The sequence below is a fragment of the Phalaenopsis equestris genome, unplaced genomic scaffold, assembly GCF_001263595.1.
Source record: "Phalaenopsis equestris unplaced genomic scaffold, ASM126359v1 Scaffold000540, whole genome shotgun sequence".
In the NCBI taxonomy this organism is placed as follows: domain Eukaryota; kingdom Viridiplantae; phylum Streptophyta; class Magnoliopsida; order Asparagales; family Orchidaceae; genus Phalaenopsis; species Phalaenopsis equestris.
The window spans coordinates 1,857,462-1,871,545 of record NW_018164980.1 but is presented as its reverse complement, the minus strand read 5'-3'; the positions used below and the strand labels follow the sequence as shown (position 1 = coordinate 1,871,545).

At 34.6% G+C, this 14,084-nt stretch overlaps 1 protein-coding gene across 1 annotated transcript; it reads right to left on the bottom strand.

Annotated features, from left to right (window-relative positions):
- Positions 1 to 921: 921 nt before the first annotated feature.
- LOC110028967 (E3 ubiquitin-protein ligase At1g63170-like) lies at positions 922 to 10,663 on the bottom strand. The gene is made up of 6 exons (XM_020731050.1): positions 10,401 to 10,663; positions 7,855 to 8,018; positions 7,085 to 7,746; positions 5,894 to 6,019; positions 5,513 to 5,807; positions 922 to 1,331 (listed from the first exon to the last, which is right to left on the bottom strand). Exons 2-6 carry the CDS (start codon positions 7,855 to 7,857, stop codon positions 1,092 to 1,094), a joined length of 1,326 nt encoding a protein of 441 aa, XP_020586709.1. The 5' UTR covers positions 7,858 to 8,018; positions 10,401 to 10,663; the 3' UTR covers positions 922 to 1,091.
- Positions 10,664 to 14,084: the final 3,421 nt, after the last annotated feature.

The following is a 14,084-nucleotide window of genomic DNA, read 5'->3' as shown; positions in this document are numbered from 1 at the left end:
GACATGGCTTATATTTAAGTCATTTAAGGCATGCATATTAGAGTTGTTATTTGTCTTCGAACAAAAGGAGGATTGATCAAGTATTTTCATATTTCATTTAGAATTCAAGTTGGTTGATTGAAGTTAAGTAATGCATCACAATATTGTGTGATAGAAAAGTACCGCTTAAACTTAAGAAAATTTTTATAAAATGGTGGTGAAACCAACAATGTTTTATGGCGCAGATTGTCGGTCTTTAAAAAGAAACAAAAAGCAAAATTAAGTGTTGCTAAGATGAAAATACTTAGAAGGATGAGTGACTTAACATTATGAGACTCCAGTGATGAGCAAGATTAGAGTGAGTCATCTTGGTTTGGTCACATCAAAAATCGACCATCTGACATTCCGGTTAGCAGAGTAGTTGTTTTAAATTTGATTTATATTAAGCAAGGTATAGATAGATATAAAAAGATATGCTTGTCATAAAAAAAAAAGATCTTAATTTAATGTAATTGAATGAAAATGTCACTCAATAGGACACAATAGAGAAAAATAATCCATATAATCAAACCCACCTAATGGGATAAAGATTTATTATTGTTGTTGTAATAGTATAATCATTGGAAGGGAAGCAGTGATTGGGTGATAGTGCTAGAGGAGCCAAATGAGAGAGGCGACAGACAAGAGAGACGACCAACATATGTAGACAGTGATCAGTGATAATGGCTAGGGGCGACAATGATGATGACTTACATGTGAATAGTTTGTAAGGTATATATCTAAAATGATCAAATTAATCAAATTTTTTGAATCTACTAAAATTAACCTAAAAGATAAGTTTTATAATTTCATCAAAATTTTAAATTAGATTTCCTTTTCATCTGACTAAGCGCCGAAGATTTGAAAACCACCACATTTAAAGACGAAAGCATAGAACTGATATCACATTCAATGCCGGCCAATTTCACATTCAGAAAAAAAAGAATAACATAAAATGAAGAAGACAAGTTGATGCCAATCATCACGAAACACTTAAAACATTTGGCTATAACATCAACAACTATTACTACCATACATACATAAAGATCGAAAGAAAAAGAAATATCAGCCATCTAAACAATATTTTCAGCAGCATTTGAAGTGCCAGCAATCCTCTGATTAGTGGTGTGGCGAAGAGAGCTCAGAACAGAAGTAAAGCCACCGCCAGTATCCACCACAACATACTTGCAGAGAGGGCACAGCGCGTTGATCTTAAGCCACTTGTCCACGCACTCCGCGTGAAAAAAGTGGGCGCAAGGCAGCTCGCGCAGCTCATCATTCTCCGCATATCTCGCCAAGCAGATGCAGCACACCTGCAACAGGTTATTTGAGATTTATACACATACCACACATTTTTTATGTATTCACATATCATAAACCTAAAGTCTGATATTTGCATTTAGAACACTTAGGTAGTGTATTCCACTTTAAAAAAGTAAATGATACTGATAGTGATATTTTTGAAGTGATGTCAAATATTTGAGTGGTATTGAAAAGTTTAATATTTGAGTGGTATTTAAAAAAGTTTAAGATGAACCTCATTTGAGTCTATTAAAATCTGAAATATTCGGTAATTGAGCAGAATCATAGAGTTTGGATTACTATAGTCAAGTGGGAGAAGAAGTAGAAGTTGATCAACAAAAAATTTTCCAATTGAAGATCACGTTGAAGTTTGCTAGAAGACTAAAGATCCCATTTATGAGATCTCAAAATAGTGTTACAAGAGCTACTGATAACCGTTGTATGACAAAGTACTTGCATTCCATAATGATAGAGCATTTCCTTGGTGATATCTCAACTAATGTCCTAGCAAATGCCCTGGGTGTTGACAAACTAGGTCCAAAAGACATGACGGGCCGAAGTTTAAACGAGCGAGTCAGTCTTTTTTTAGTGGAATTGCAAGGCTAAAATGTTTGATTTTCAACCGTCATTATGCCTTTGGTTGATAATGGCCAAGGTAGGACATATGGACGACTGAAATTATATTACAAAATAAAGGCGAGCCAACCATCATCAATTCCTAATAATTTCAAAATATATTTAAGCTTGACTGAGATTTAAGATTATTATTTTGAATCTTCGTCTTCCAAACCTCTTTTAATTCTCGAGTCCTCATCATTTCTTCTTTATCATTGCTCTGTCGAAATAGAAACTAGAAAACATCCATCACCATTTAATGCTTAGGGCTAGAAGAAATAAATTTAGAGTACGTTTGTTGTAGCTATAGATTTTTGTATAAAACTATTGCGGGGGAGCGGTATATATATATATATTGAAAATTTGTACGGCCAAACACTTGGACAACCGAAAAAAAGGAAAAAGGAAAGAAACTAAAAGAAAATTGCGATCAAGAACACACAAGAATTTTATGTGGTTCGGTCCATAACACCTACATTTACGTGAGGGAAATCAATCATTAATCCACTAAGGCAATAAAACAAGATTTACATAGTTTTTCATTGAGAGATGAGCTCTCTAGTCATACTCTCTCTCTTGAACCAACTCGATACAAGATCTCCAAGATGGTCTCTTCAATTTCTTGAAGTATGTCATCTTCTTTCTCTAACCAGCTGTTTCATTCTTCTCTTAAAATCTTATCTACATGTATCCTCATTATTTAAAACTAATAAGGCATCCTCATGTAGACCAACCCACAAATCAGAAGCCTTCTTTCATTTTTTAACAACAGGTGATAGAATTAAAATTATGTCATTGTCTTAGTTTGTAATTGTGAGTCATCGTGATAATTCTCTACCTTGCCTACCAATTACAAACCTCCATACTAGATATTCCCTCCACCTAGCCCCGATGAGTCCTTAGCCCTTGGTTAAGTTCGCTAAGTCCAGACAGTACCTGAACTTAGTTGTAGGTAACGCCTTGATGAGCATATCAGTTTCATATTGAACAACATTAGAGAAGTTACCAATCACAGTTCTTACAATTAGAAAACATGATTTTTTTTCCTAACTCTTTCTATGACGATAAAAGAACCTTTAGTACAGTCATTTTCCGCCTTAAAAGAAAAGCCGTTTGATTCTAACATACCTAAAGAAATCAGATTCCTTTTGAGTTCAGAAATGTATCTGACATGTCGCAGTATTCGTTCAGCTCCATCAAACATCCTTATCATCTGTTGTTAAAGAATAAAAGAAGGCTTCTGATTGGTAGAACGATCAACATGAGGATAGCTCATTAGTTATAAATAATGGGGATACATGTAGAGAGGGTTTTAAGAGAAGAAGAAAACAGTTGTTTAGAGAAAGAAGAGGATAGGCGTCAAGAAATTGAGGAGATTATCTTGGGGATCTTGTATCGAGTTGGTTCAAGAGAGAGAGTATGGCAAGAGATATCATCTCTCAATGAAAAGCTATGTAAACCTCGTTTTATTGCCTTAATGGATTGATGGTTGATTTCCCTCACGTGAATGTAGGTCCTATGGACCGAACCACATAAAATTTCAGTGTTCTTGATCGCAATTTTCTTCTTGAAGTCTCTTTTCTTTTTCCTTTTCTTCGGCTGGCAGGTGTTTGGCGGTGCAGGTTTTGTTCAAATTTTCCACTATATATATATATATATAGTGGAATGGTTGAACAATAGCTTTCTTATAGCAACTATATTTTAATAAATCTGTTTGTAAAAAATATCTTTCTTCCATAAAAATTCTAGAAAGCAGTAACAAAATAATAGAGAAATGACAGTGCGGTAGTAGTTTGAAAAACAAAACTGTGAAAAAACTATCCTAAACAGACCCCAAGCCATCTTATTAGGTGGCTGCTTCAATGTACACTTCTAAGATTTTCAATCTAGAGGCAACTTATACCGCATATATTTCTAAATCTTTGGTAGTGCAGGCCTAGACGGCCGCCCAACCTCTATCATCTACAATGCTATCATTGTTTCTGTGTTGGTGGAAGAACTTGATGCCCCAATCATTCCAATAGCAATTGTGGCAATAAGAAAATCGAGATTAAAGTTGATTAATTCACTATTAATTGGGTCAATAAGCCCCTGGTTTCATCATAATCAACCATAGAAACTACATTTTGCATGGGATATCATTGTAAGATCACAACATGTAACTACAATTTCAAAGATTCCCGAAATCCCTTGGCTGAAAAAGGGATGAGCATTGTTGATTAATCATCTAGAAAAGATTGTATTGACATTGTGCCAAATGCATTTGTTGAAATTGACTCAGAATGATCAGCTTGTTGAAGTAAGAACTTTCATCCGAACTGAAAGGACAAATGACACTTCATCTTCATCCAAATTTGATTAAAAATAATCAATAGATAAGATTTGTTTGAGGAAGAGAGAACGAGCAATTGCATCCATACCTAAGAAATTCTCTGATATCAAACTCCTCTATAGTTTGACTCTAAGGGCTTACTTGCGTTACATTTTTTACAATACATAATCTCTTTCGCAAAAAGTGGGCTCCTCCCTACCAAGCAGCTATTGAGTTGTCTCTTAAGCTGCAACTTTAATAGTTCCAAGAAGATTTCTCTATATAGAAAAGAGCAACACATTTGATCTTCTATACTCCAGGTATCTTATCCCCTTTGAGGGATCACATCAAATGTGATCGATATGGCAATAGCATGTTTTTAACATTGTTGTCAATATCCATTTTTCTCATGCAAGGCGTATGTTCCATTATGTGCGAAAGAAATTTAGTTGATGTTGTATTAAGGCACACGTCTTCTGTCAATCCGTATCATTCTGAAATTTCAGCAATGGTGTCACAATCTCTATTAAGATGGGACTTTTGAGTTTTATTAGGGAGGTTGCTGGAATAATAGTGCCCACTAGACAGTGCATGCACCCTACTAGCTTCGGCTTGCTCTATCAAAACCACCAAATCTTTTTGCAAAAGTCACACACAGGTTTCAAAATCAAATAATTTAGAACTCCTATTCCCTTGAAAGAAGCTTCTCTCTTTTTCCTTCTTTATGAGCAATATGGCCCAAAGGATTTGCTCTTTTATATTACAAGCCCAATTTTATTTATGGCCCAAGGATATGACAAATGATTGATATTTAACTACCTACTTACCCTAATGTATACATTCTTGAAGACAATTCAATGGCAAGTCATACTGTGGTGTGAACAAATAGCTACAGATGCACTTCACAAGGAATAACATGGTGTTGAAGAAAATATGAAATAAGATTTATAAATCAATCTGCCCGCTAAAGCAAAATTTTACTTGGACCTCGACTTATTTGGAAATGAAAACAATTGCGTCGAGATTTGACCTTGAAATCATTAAATTTTCTTTGAAATTAGTGATATATATAAAGAACTTATACCACGCTCATCTCAAAACATATCCAACAATTTTTAGGTCCATCCTAGCCAAACATTGTACAAGGTATCCCAGCATTTTTTTTATTATTTAAACAAGATAAATTAAAAAATTTTAAGCTGATTCTTTTAACTTATAGTTAATATAAATTGAAAGTTAAACTTAATATATGTGCGGAAAACTCACAGCATCTTCAGGAGAAACAATTCTCTCCTTGTCTGTTCCAGCCGTCAAAATTCCACCATCAAAGTTTCCCTCGTTAGTTTCACTTCGACCTAGATTTTGGGTTCTCTTTGATTTGAATTTGTATGTCGGCGGAAGAGCATTAATTAAGTCTAATGTGGCTCCTCTAGTAAGGGGAAGGTCCTCTCTAAAGCCCAAGACTGAAATTATGCAAGGCAAACAGCAGCAGATTGTTGCACACAGAATAAAAGGCATAGCATAGCCAATACAACTGACGGTAAGAAAAGCTATACACAGCCTGAAACATCAAGCATTTTTTTTTTGGTTAGAATGGAATAATTATATAATTTCAAATGATGTGGGAAATAATAATTATTCATATACCTGTACAAGTTGGGAGTATCTGCTGCAGAAGAATGCCCTCCAAAAACCCAAACATTACCAACAACAAACCAAACAGCAAAGAAACACTCCAAAGCCATTTTGAAATGATCAACTAATGTGTTTATCCTGTGAAGTACAAACAAAATCTTTTGGATTAATTTGTCTTTAAAGCTAATGCAGAGTTACAAATTAGGACTAGATTGAAATAAGCTAGTTGAATTAAGAAGCCTCAAGATCAAAACAGTGTGATCCTAAAGATAGTTCCAATCTGGCATTGTTATGTTTTCTTTCACACTCCATTTCTTTATCATCTAGATCTTTTTTAGTGTGAAAATGTAAAATCATTTGGTCTTGAAATTGTGTGAACTTCAGGATTACTAACTTAAAAGGCTAAATCAAAAGACACAAAGGAATTTAATTGTCCATAAAGCAATGCAGATAATGCAGCTAACCATCTCTTTTATTTTGTACCTACAGAAGCTAAGCTCCTACAAACTACTGCCTATAATTGAGTTTCACACAAATGTACGCATGGATAAAAACACATGAATGGTTTTTATTTTTAAAAAATTCTAGTTTTAGTCGAGGCAACCAAATAAAAAACTCCAACTATGATTGCCTTATTTGAAGCCTGGTTTTAACAAACTTCAAGGATCTAATCAAGACTTCTCAGTTGGTACAATCGACCTTTAAAATTAAACCAAACAAGCACCACTCATTTGTTCATATAATAACTAACATTCATAAAGTAAAGCAAGAAAAATCGAGTTATCATGGCCTACTCGTCCACAAAAAAAGGAAAAAAAGTAAATATGATTAAGATGTATAAATCATAATCAAAACTTCCAATTTCTCAAACATTTAGGAGAGGCTGGGATACCATTAACAGAATAATCACAACAATATAAAGAAGGAACAAAAATTCAGCGTCTAACATGCGAACTTTCCATTGAAATCGAACAAGATGTTTATTAACCTTTCACATAAATACCACGATGCAGCATAAAGCTTATATGCCCTGATTTTATTCCATTTTTCTCCACTGAACCGGTGTTTCCAAAAAAAGCTATATACACTGGTTCTGAAAATCATCCCACAAAGACGCTAAATGAATAATGCCAAAGGATTTGATAAAGAACAGTTAGAGATGCAAACTAGATGTTCATAAAGTCATCATATAGCTATCAATACCTTGAATTAGTAACCACAAAATTTTGACTCCAACGTGAAAAAGTAGTGGCACCACGGCTACCACTTCTGTCCATAGCTTGTGCCAAAGAACCATCAACATACGCTATAGATTCCGTATTATTATTCCGAGAAGAGTACTGATGTGATTGTGCTGATTCTTGGCCAGATCCTTGACTATTTCGATGGATGTAGCGCCACCAGAGATGAGGAAGGATAGCAATACAGCCAGCAGTATAACCGATGATCCAAGCAAACAATGGAGTTCGAGGATGCTCATGTCTGGACAAAGATAAAACCACAACAGCTGCCATAATCTGACTCACATTGGCAACCAATTCGACTGAAATCCACAAACCAGAATTGAGAGGATTTCTACGATGTTGGCTGAAAATTTCGCTTCTTCCTCTACGAGTCCTAGAGGACGCAGATAGCTGAGAGGCAGTAGCTTGGCTGTTGATTGAGGGCCTGTCTTCACTGTGCATTTCATGAGAGTCAATATCCTCATGTTGAGTGACTGATGTTGAAGTATAACCACCAGTTGTTACATCAATAACATGATTGGGCTCAAGTTCGTTATAATCAACTGAATGCTCCATCAAAGGATCTCGGTCTGAGTTACCTTCTCCTTGTGCATCCAGGCAGGGAGCAGCCATCAAAGTAGACTAACAGACTTGGAAGAAAAGTTAGCATAGAAAGAGAGAAATATGCCCACTTCCAACAGCCTTAACACTAAACAGGAAACTTTGAGAGAAAGTAATTGCAATCCCTACCATTATCTCGCTTAGAACATCAGATTGAGAGACAACTAATTTCACAGCCAAAAGTACCAAGATAATGCACAGCAGAATACAATGTCTTCCATGCAATTATTAATAACCAAAAATTGCATATATTTCTTTTCTAACATGATGAAGTTTGCAGGGAAATAATGCACCTACAAATAAAAAGAATAGCAGTTAAGCAACAGGAAATATGGACCAAAACAACATCAGACTTAAATATGACACTTGCACACATACAGATGAGTTCTTAATGATGAGAAATCCGAAGTGAGAGAGCACAAAAGTATAGACAACAAAAGATGCTAAGGGTGGCATGAATTGTGAACTATGTAGATAGATAACTGAGCCATATAAATAAAAAAATAAACCAAATTTCTCAGTTCCATAGCTGTCATATAGAATTAAAAAGATGAATAAGCAAATCACTCTTTGAAACCTTATAATATTGTGTCCTTAGAGTGACCCTGAGCAGCTATAGAAAACTTTACAGTAGTAAACTTTACAGTTATAATTTCCATTCTAACTCGCTTTAAAAGTATATAAACAAAACTATGGAGATTCATCGAAAGGCTAATGCAAGATAGAAGGGAACGCAAGTTTAACAATCCCAGGAGAAATTCAATGGAGATTAAAAGGTGGAAATCAACCATTTAATGACACATACTTGAGGAACTGAACGATATATATCAAGGATTAATCATTTTACAAAAAGAGGTATATCTAGCTCTCTTCAAATCAAAATACTTTACTAATGAAGATTGATTCCTTCAAAATATTGCATAAGATTATCACAATTGGCAAGTTGAAAGTTTTATCAAATATGTACTAGAAACATTAAGCAATAAATAAGATTCAATGAATGAGAAAGTCTTTCAATAATACGATGTTCGACAACACATCCGTAGTAATGCATATCAATGAGTTCAATTTAATCACAAGTTTGTGAAATTTGATGGATATCAACTTCAAAGAGGATGTTTGTGCATTGAGCTTATTATTATTACATTTTAAAAGCTTTTTTAAACTACAATAGTATCAAGGGTCCGTATGAGCCAACAAAGTCAAAACCCAATTATATCCATGACAAGATCTTTAATGAGAATATTAAAACTATGAATTAGATGAAGGATCTAGGTCAACTAGTTCGAATCTTAAAAGCCAATCAAATTGCTAAAAAAAATTCCAATTCTTCTCATAATAATGTCAGAGAAATTTTCATATAATTATAATGATATACTTTTAATTCATATTCATGCGAAGAAATCTTTATTTGAAATATTCTTTATTATTTTTGTAAAAGAAATAAGCATTGCAAAATAAAATTGAATGGTTTTTTCATTTTATAAAAACAAATTAAAGCCGTTATCATAAAAGAAAATCCACCTCCTAAGAAAGGAAACAAAAATCAGAATTAGTCTTTCATAGCAAAATACATGGAGAACAGTTTGGTTGACCGCATGATGCAGCTCAAAGTTAGAGAGCAGACAACATAATAAAGGGAAAATATGAATTAGAAAAACGAAATTAAGCACACTACACCCATTCCTTTTCCTATTATTTAGCATTAAGTAATAATCTACAATGTTAATTAAAAAATAAATTATATTTAGTTAAATTCAAAAAATCTTATATAAAATAATATCTTAATTAATCAAATTTAATCATACATACTAGTAATTAAAGGCTGATTGACTTTTTTTATTAATTAGTAAATTCTAAATTCAATTAAAAACACTAATATCTATTTAGTTGAATCAAACTATAAACAATGTCGATATTAATTAAGTAATTATTTAAATAAACTTATTCCAAATATTAAAACAATTTAAAGATTAGATTAACATCTCAAATTTAATTAATAACCATTAATTTTAATAATTCAAATTTTAACAAATTTAAGAAAAAGATAAAAATAAAAACAACAGCAACAAGCCTCTCCTTCGCTTCGGCCATGACAAAGGAAGTCGCGACCGGAACGACCTAGAGAAGCCATTGATTGGATCAGCGACCGAAGGGCGTGCAAAGGAGAAGAAAGATTTTGACGAAGAAGAATCAAAGGTAACTCTGTCTTTCCCCTAACTCCCTTCGCTCGGATTTACTGAATTCGGGATGTAAGGCTAAACAGATGAGAAACCGGCTTTAACATTCTGTATGATTTAAAGTTGTTATTTTTGCTATATGCAGGATTTAGGTTAAATCTTCCTACCAAACAGACCGTATAAATGCTCAGAAACTACTCAACAAGATCGGATCGGACAGCAGAAAGGTTCTTGAACGGCTTACGAGTAAAACCAAAGACCTCGCCTACCACCCAAAACCAGTTGCACACTTGACAAATCCAAGCAAATGATGAAATAGGCTAAAGTTAATTCACAATTTGCAGGGAATCTCGACTTTACTTTACACATTTAAACCAACTAGAATTGTAACATTCTACAAGGAAAAGAAAAACATAGCAGTAGTAAGTGATTGTCGTTTATTTGAGAGCAAGACGAGGATAGTTGGAGCTGTGTCAGAAAGAGAAGCAAGCTTACCGAGATGATTAGCCTATTTCTCCATTAACGGGAGATCTTCTACCTGCCATATGGCGCAGCGACTGCCAAAATTTCTTTTGGGGCTCCAATTCTTCGTCACCCTCCACTCGCCCTACCCCTAGCAGCTTCTTGAGTGAGCCGCTTTGTAATGGGGACCGAGCTAAACGAAACGGTAGATTTGGAATTTCGCTTTTCTAAGCTGTAGGTCTCATGTCCCGAGTCTGTGCGGGGTTTAGGGTTGGTTTTGGTCTGAATGTTACGTGCATGATCATAATTCAATATTCTTATTACATGTGTTCGAAGTTTTGATTCGAATTCAATTTACGTTACTTCAGAATACGTCCAATCAGAACCAAGTCCTTTTCTTTCTCTTTTTCTTGTATTTCTTTTAAAGGGCACAACTCTTAATTGTTTGGCGTCGCTGCAAATCGAACGCACACCTCACAAATGGGATATAGGTCTTAGACCATGGGATTGCATGTTCTTTTGGTGATAGCTGGTTGTAAGGGTCGATTTCGATTGTTATGGAGGAAATAGTTCGCATATTATAAATGGTGGTTGTAGCCGTATAGGTCGTGATTTTAAGTCGTGATAACAGTTGCTCTTGTGGGATGGTTGTTTCACAAGCGTCAGTTGGCTATAGAGGTCGTAATAGGAAGTTGCTCAAGTTATGAGACACATTGACCATAATTAGTCACGTGGAAACAGTATTGAGCTTTGATGACGTCTGTACACTGTAGGGGCCTAAATGAGGAGTTGCACGAGTTGTGTACCACGTTGCCTATAGTTGGTCGTAAAACAAAGTGGTGAGATATGAAGACGTCCATAGGCTCCTGAGGAGAAGTCAAGAGCTGTACGAGCTGTGGAACACTTAGGTCGTAGTTGATCACATAAATCGCAGTGATGTGTTGTGATGACTTTTATAAGCTGCAGCAGGTGAAGTCAAGTGCTACACAAGTTGTGAACCAAGCAAGTCGTAGTTGGTCATGTAGGCCATAATAGTGAGATGTGATGATGTCTGTAGGTCGTAGAGGCCGAAGTCGGGAGCTGCCCAAGCTGTAACCACTTAAGTTGTAGTTAGTTACGTAGGTCATAGGGATAAACCATGATAATATTTATAGATTGTAGAGGCCAAAGTCGAGAGTCGCACGAGCTGTGAAACAAGTAGGTTGTGGTTTGTCACGAAGGTTATTATGGTGAGTTGTAATGTCATTTGTAGGCCGCGGAAGCAAGAGTCGGGAGTTGCACGAGTTGTAAATCAAGTAGTTCGTAGTTTGTCAAGTAAGTCGTAGTGGTGAACTGTGATGACGTTAGTAGTCCACAAAGGACAGAGTCGGGAGCTGCACTGATTGTGAACCAAGTGGGATCTAGTTAGTCATGTATGTTGTAGTGGTGAGCTGTGATGATGTCCTTAGGTTGCAGAGATAGAAGTGGAGTTTTGCACTGTTTGTGAATCACATAGGTCATGATTTGTCATGTAGGTTTATGTGGTGGGCTGCAAGGAGAGAGCTTTAGAATTCCGAAGAAAGTTACTGCCTTCGGGGTGCCTTGTCACCCCGTCTTCGAGAGGTGTCGTTGCATCTTATATGGGGTGTGATGTTACACCATCATCAATTGTGTTGTGTCATTGCACCGTATTCGGGTGCATTGTTTCAATGTCTTCAGGAGGCGACTTCAAGAGTGGGAGGTATATTTTGGATCTGTGTTGCAAAAGCAATGATAAACTTCAACTTCTCCTCCAATTAAGCTTTAGTCTTCTTCTAGCTCGGGGTCCCCCCTTCTCAAGAAGGAGGTATGACTCTATTTATAGAGTTTGGGAGAGGCCACTCTGCAGATAAAGAATGAATGCAGGCCACTCCATCAGATGACCTAGAGAGATATCTTCAATTGAAAAAATTTCATTAAGCATTTGAGTGCCTTAATGATGTCATAATTGAACAATATTGGGCTCGTTTGATTCATCTCTCCAAGACACTCGATTTGACTATAAGCCTATTAGATTCAAAATCCTTTTAGCCTTCCAATTATGTACTGAAACTTTCAAATCTAGTTTAATTGCTTGATCTGAGCTTGATTTGACTCAGATTAGGCCAATTTTAGTACAATTGGGTCTATCTTGTTGAGCCAGCCAGTTCGGATGCATCCTTGTTGAAATCAAAGTTGTGGGTGACTTTTGATCAAAATTTGATTGTTTCTTGCTAAAAAATTATCTCAAGATTTTTTTCATTCCTCGAGATTCTCTTAAGATGTGAAATTTTGTTGCATATCAGTTGTCACTTATTTTTGAGCGAGTCCAACTTTTTCGTTTGAAAATACCAAATTCTTCTTGGTACATCAACAAAAGATGCGTTAGGCATACCGAACCACCCTTCAGGAAAATAGAATCTTTCTCCCAATACTTCTATCTAAAATAGCCTACAGCCTCATTTATAAATAACAAAGTCCATTCTTATTTACAAGTTTTCCCTCCAAAAAAATAAAACTTCAGAAAATATGAGAAATATAAAAAAATTGAAATATAACAACTGAAAAGGACACTAGAACAACAAACACTTTAAGCTTAAAAGATAACATCATACATCCACGACCACTTAGAAATAAGAAAATCCACTTAAACTTAACAAAAAAAGCTACATATAGGATTACATATATTTCAAAATAAAATATACAAACAACTATATTATTTTGTCTTATTAATAGAAAATGCGGTCACTTATTATGGAATACAAGATATAGACGTGGAGAACAAGATACTGATATAGCTCTAATTATACATGTTTTTCTCTATCAAAAGAGTCTAAATGTGAACTATTTTTTGCTATGATCAAATGCTTCTTCTCTTGATGGAATTATAAATAGAAAATTTTTTTCTTGATGATATCCCTCTTTTTTTTCTTCCTCTTCTTCTATTCTCCTTGTTACTTATGGTCGTGAGATGCTTTTATATAATGTTTGAACAACATATAGGTTGCAAGCTTGAATTTAATTAAAATTGTGTTTTGTTGCAACCATCTTAAAAGACTGAAGTTGTTAATGAATTAATCTTGCACTAAATTAGCCACTTTCTTGAAAAATTAACTATAAATTGAGTTATGGCAACTATCTTGAAAAATTAAGTACACATGTATAAATCCCAACTTAAAATAATTTCTTACTTAAAGTAAATTTTTTTAATGCACTAGCTTAATTATTATGTTTAATCACATCTCTACGTCGAACTTTCATGTTATTGTTCACAGGGCTCAATTAAGGCTTTCTAATATCCTTAGTTTATAAAAGGCAAACTTATCAAATTTATCTTGTTACTATGATTTTTGTTTATCCTATTGTGTCAAAAGGTCGTTTATAAAATCTTCCTCATTACAAATTTTAATACTATTTCCTTATTACAAATTTTGTTTCTATTTTTTCATAATCTTTACTATTATATTTCTTTATAACTCTCACCTTTGAAACTTAATATCATAAACTTAAGACCACTTTTGCTTAAATGAGCTTCCATTATAGTTATCGAATCCAACACATCAACAAAATTATGTCGTATAATATAAATTATTGAGTCATTAATTTTGTTTGCCTTCAAAATAGCCAATGCACCTTATGCACTTTGAAATTTTTAGCATTATTAGAGAATCTTTGTTCTATTACACTAAAAACACTTGTAGATGTTAGTTTTTTTTTTTT

What these genes read in the sequence shown, in the direction of transcription:
- LOC110028967 (XM_020731050.1), bottom strand. An exon ending in TTTGTGGTTACTAATTCAAG is followed by an intron (nt 6,020 to 7,084) that starts GTATTGATAGCT and finishes TGTACTTCACAG; the next exon opens with GATAAACACATTAGTTGATC. An exon ending in TTGTTTCTCCTGAAGATGCT is followed by an intron (nt 1,332 to 5,512) that starts GTGAGTTTTCCG and finishes AACCTGTTGCAG; the next exon opens with GTGTGCTGCATCTGCTTGGC.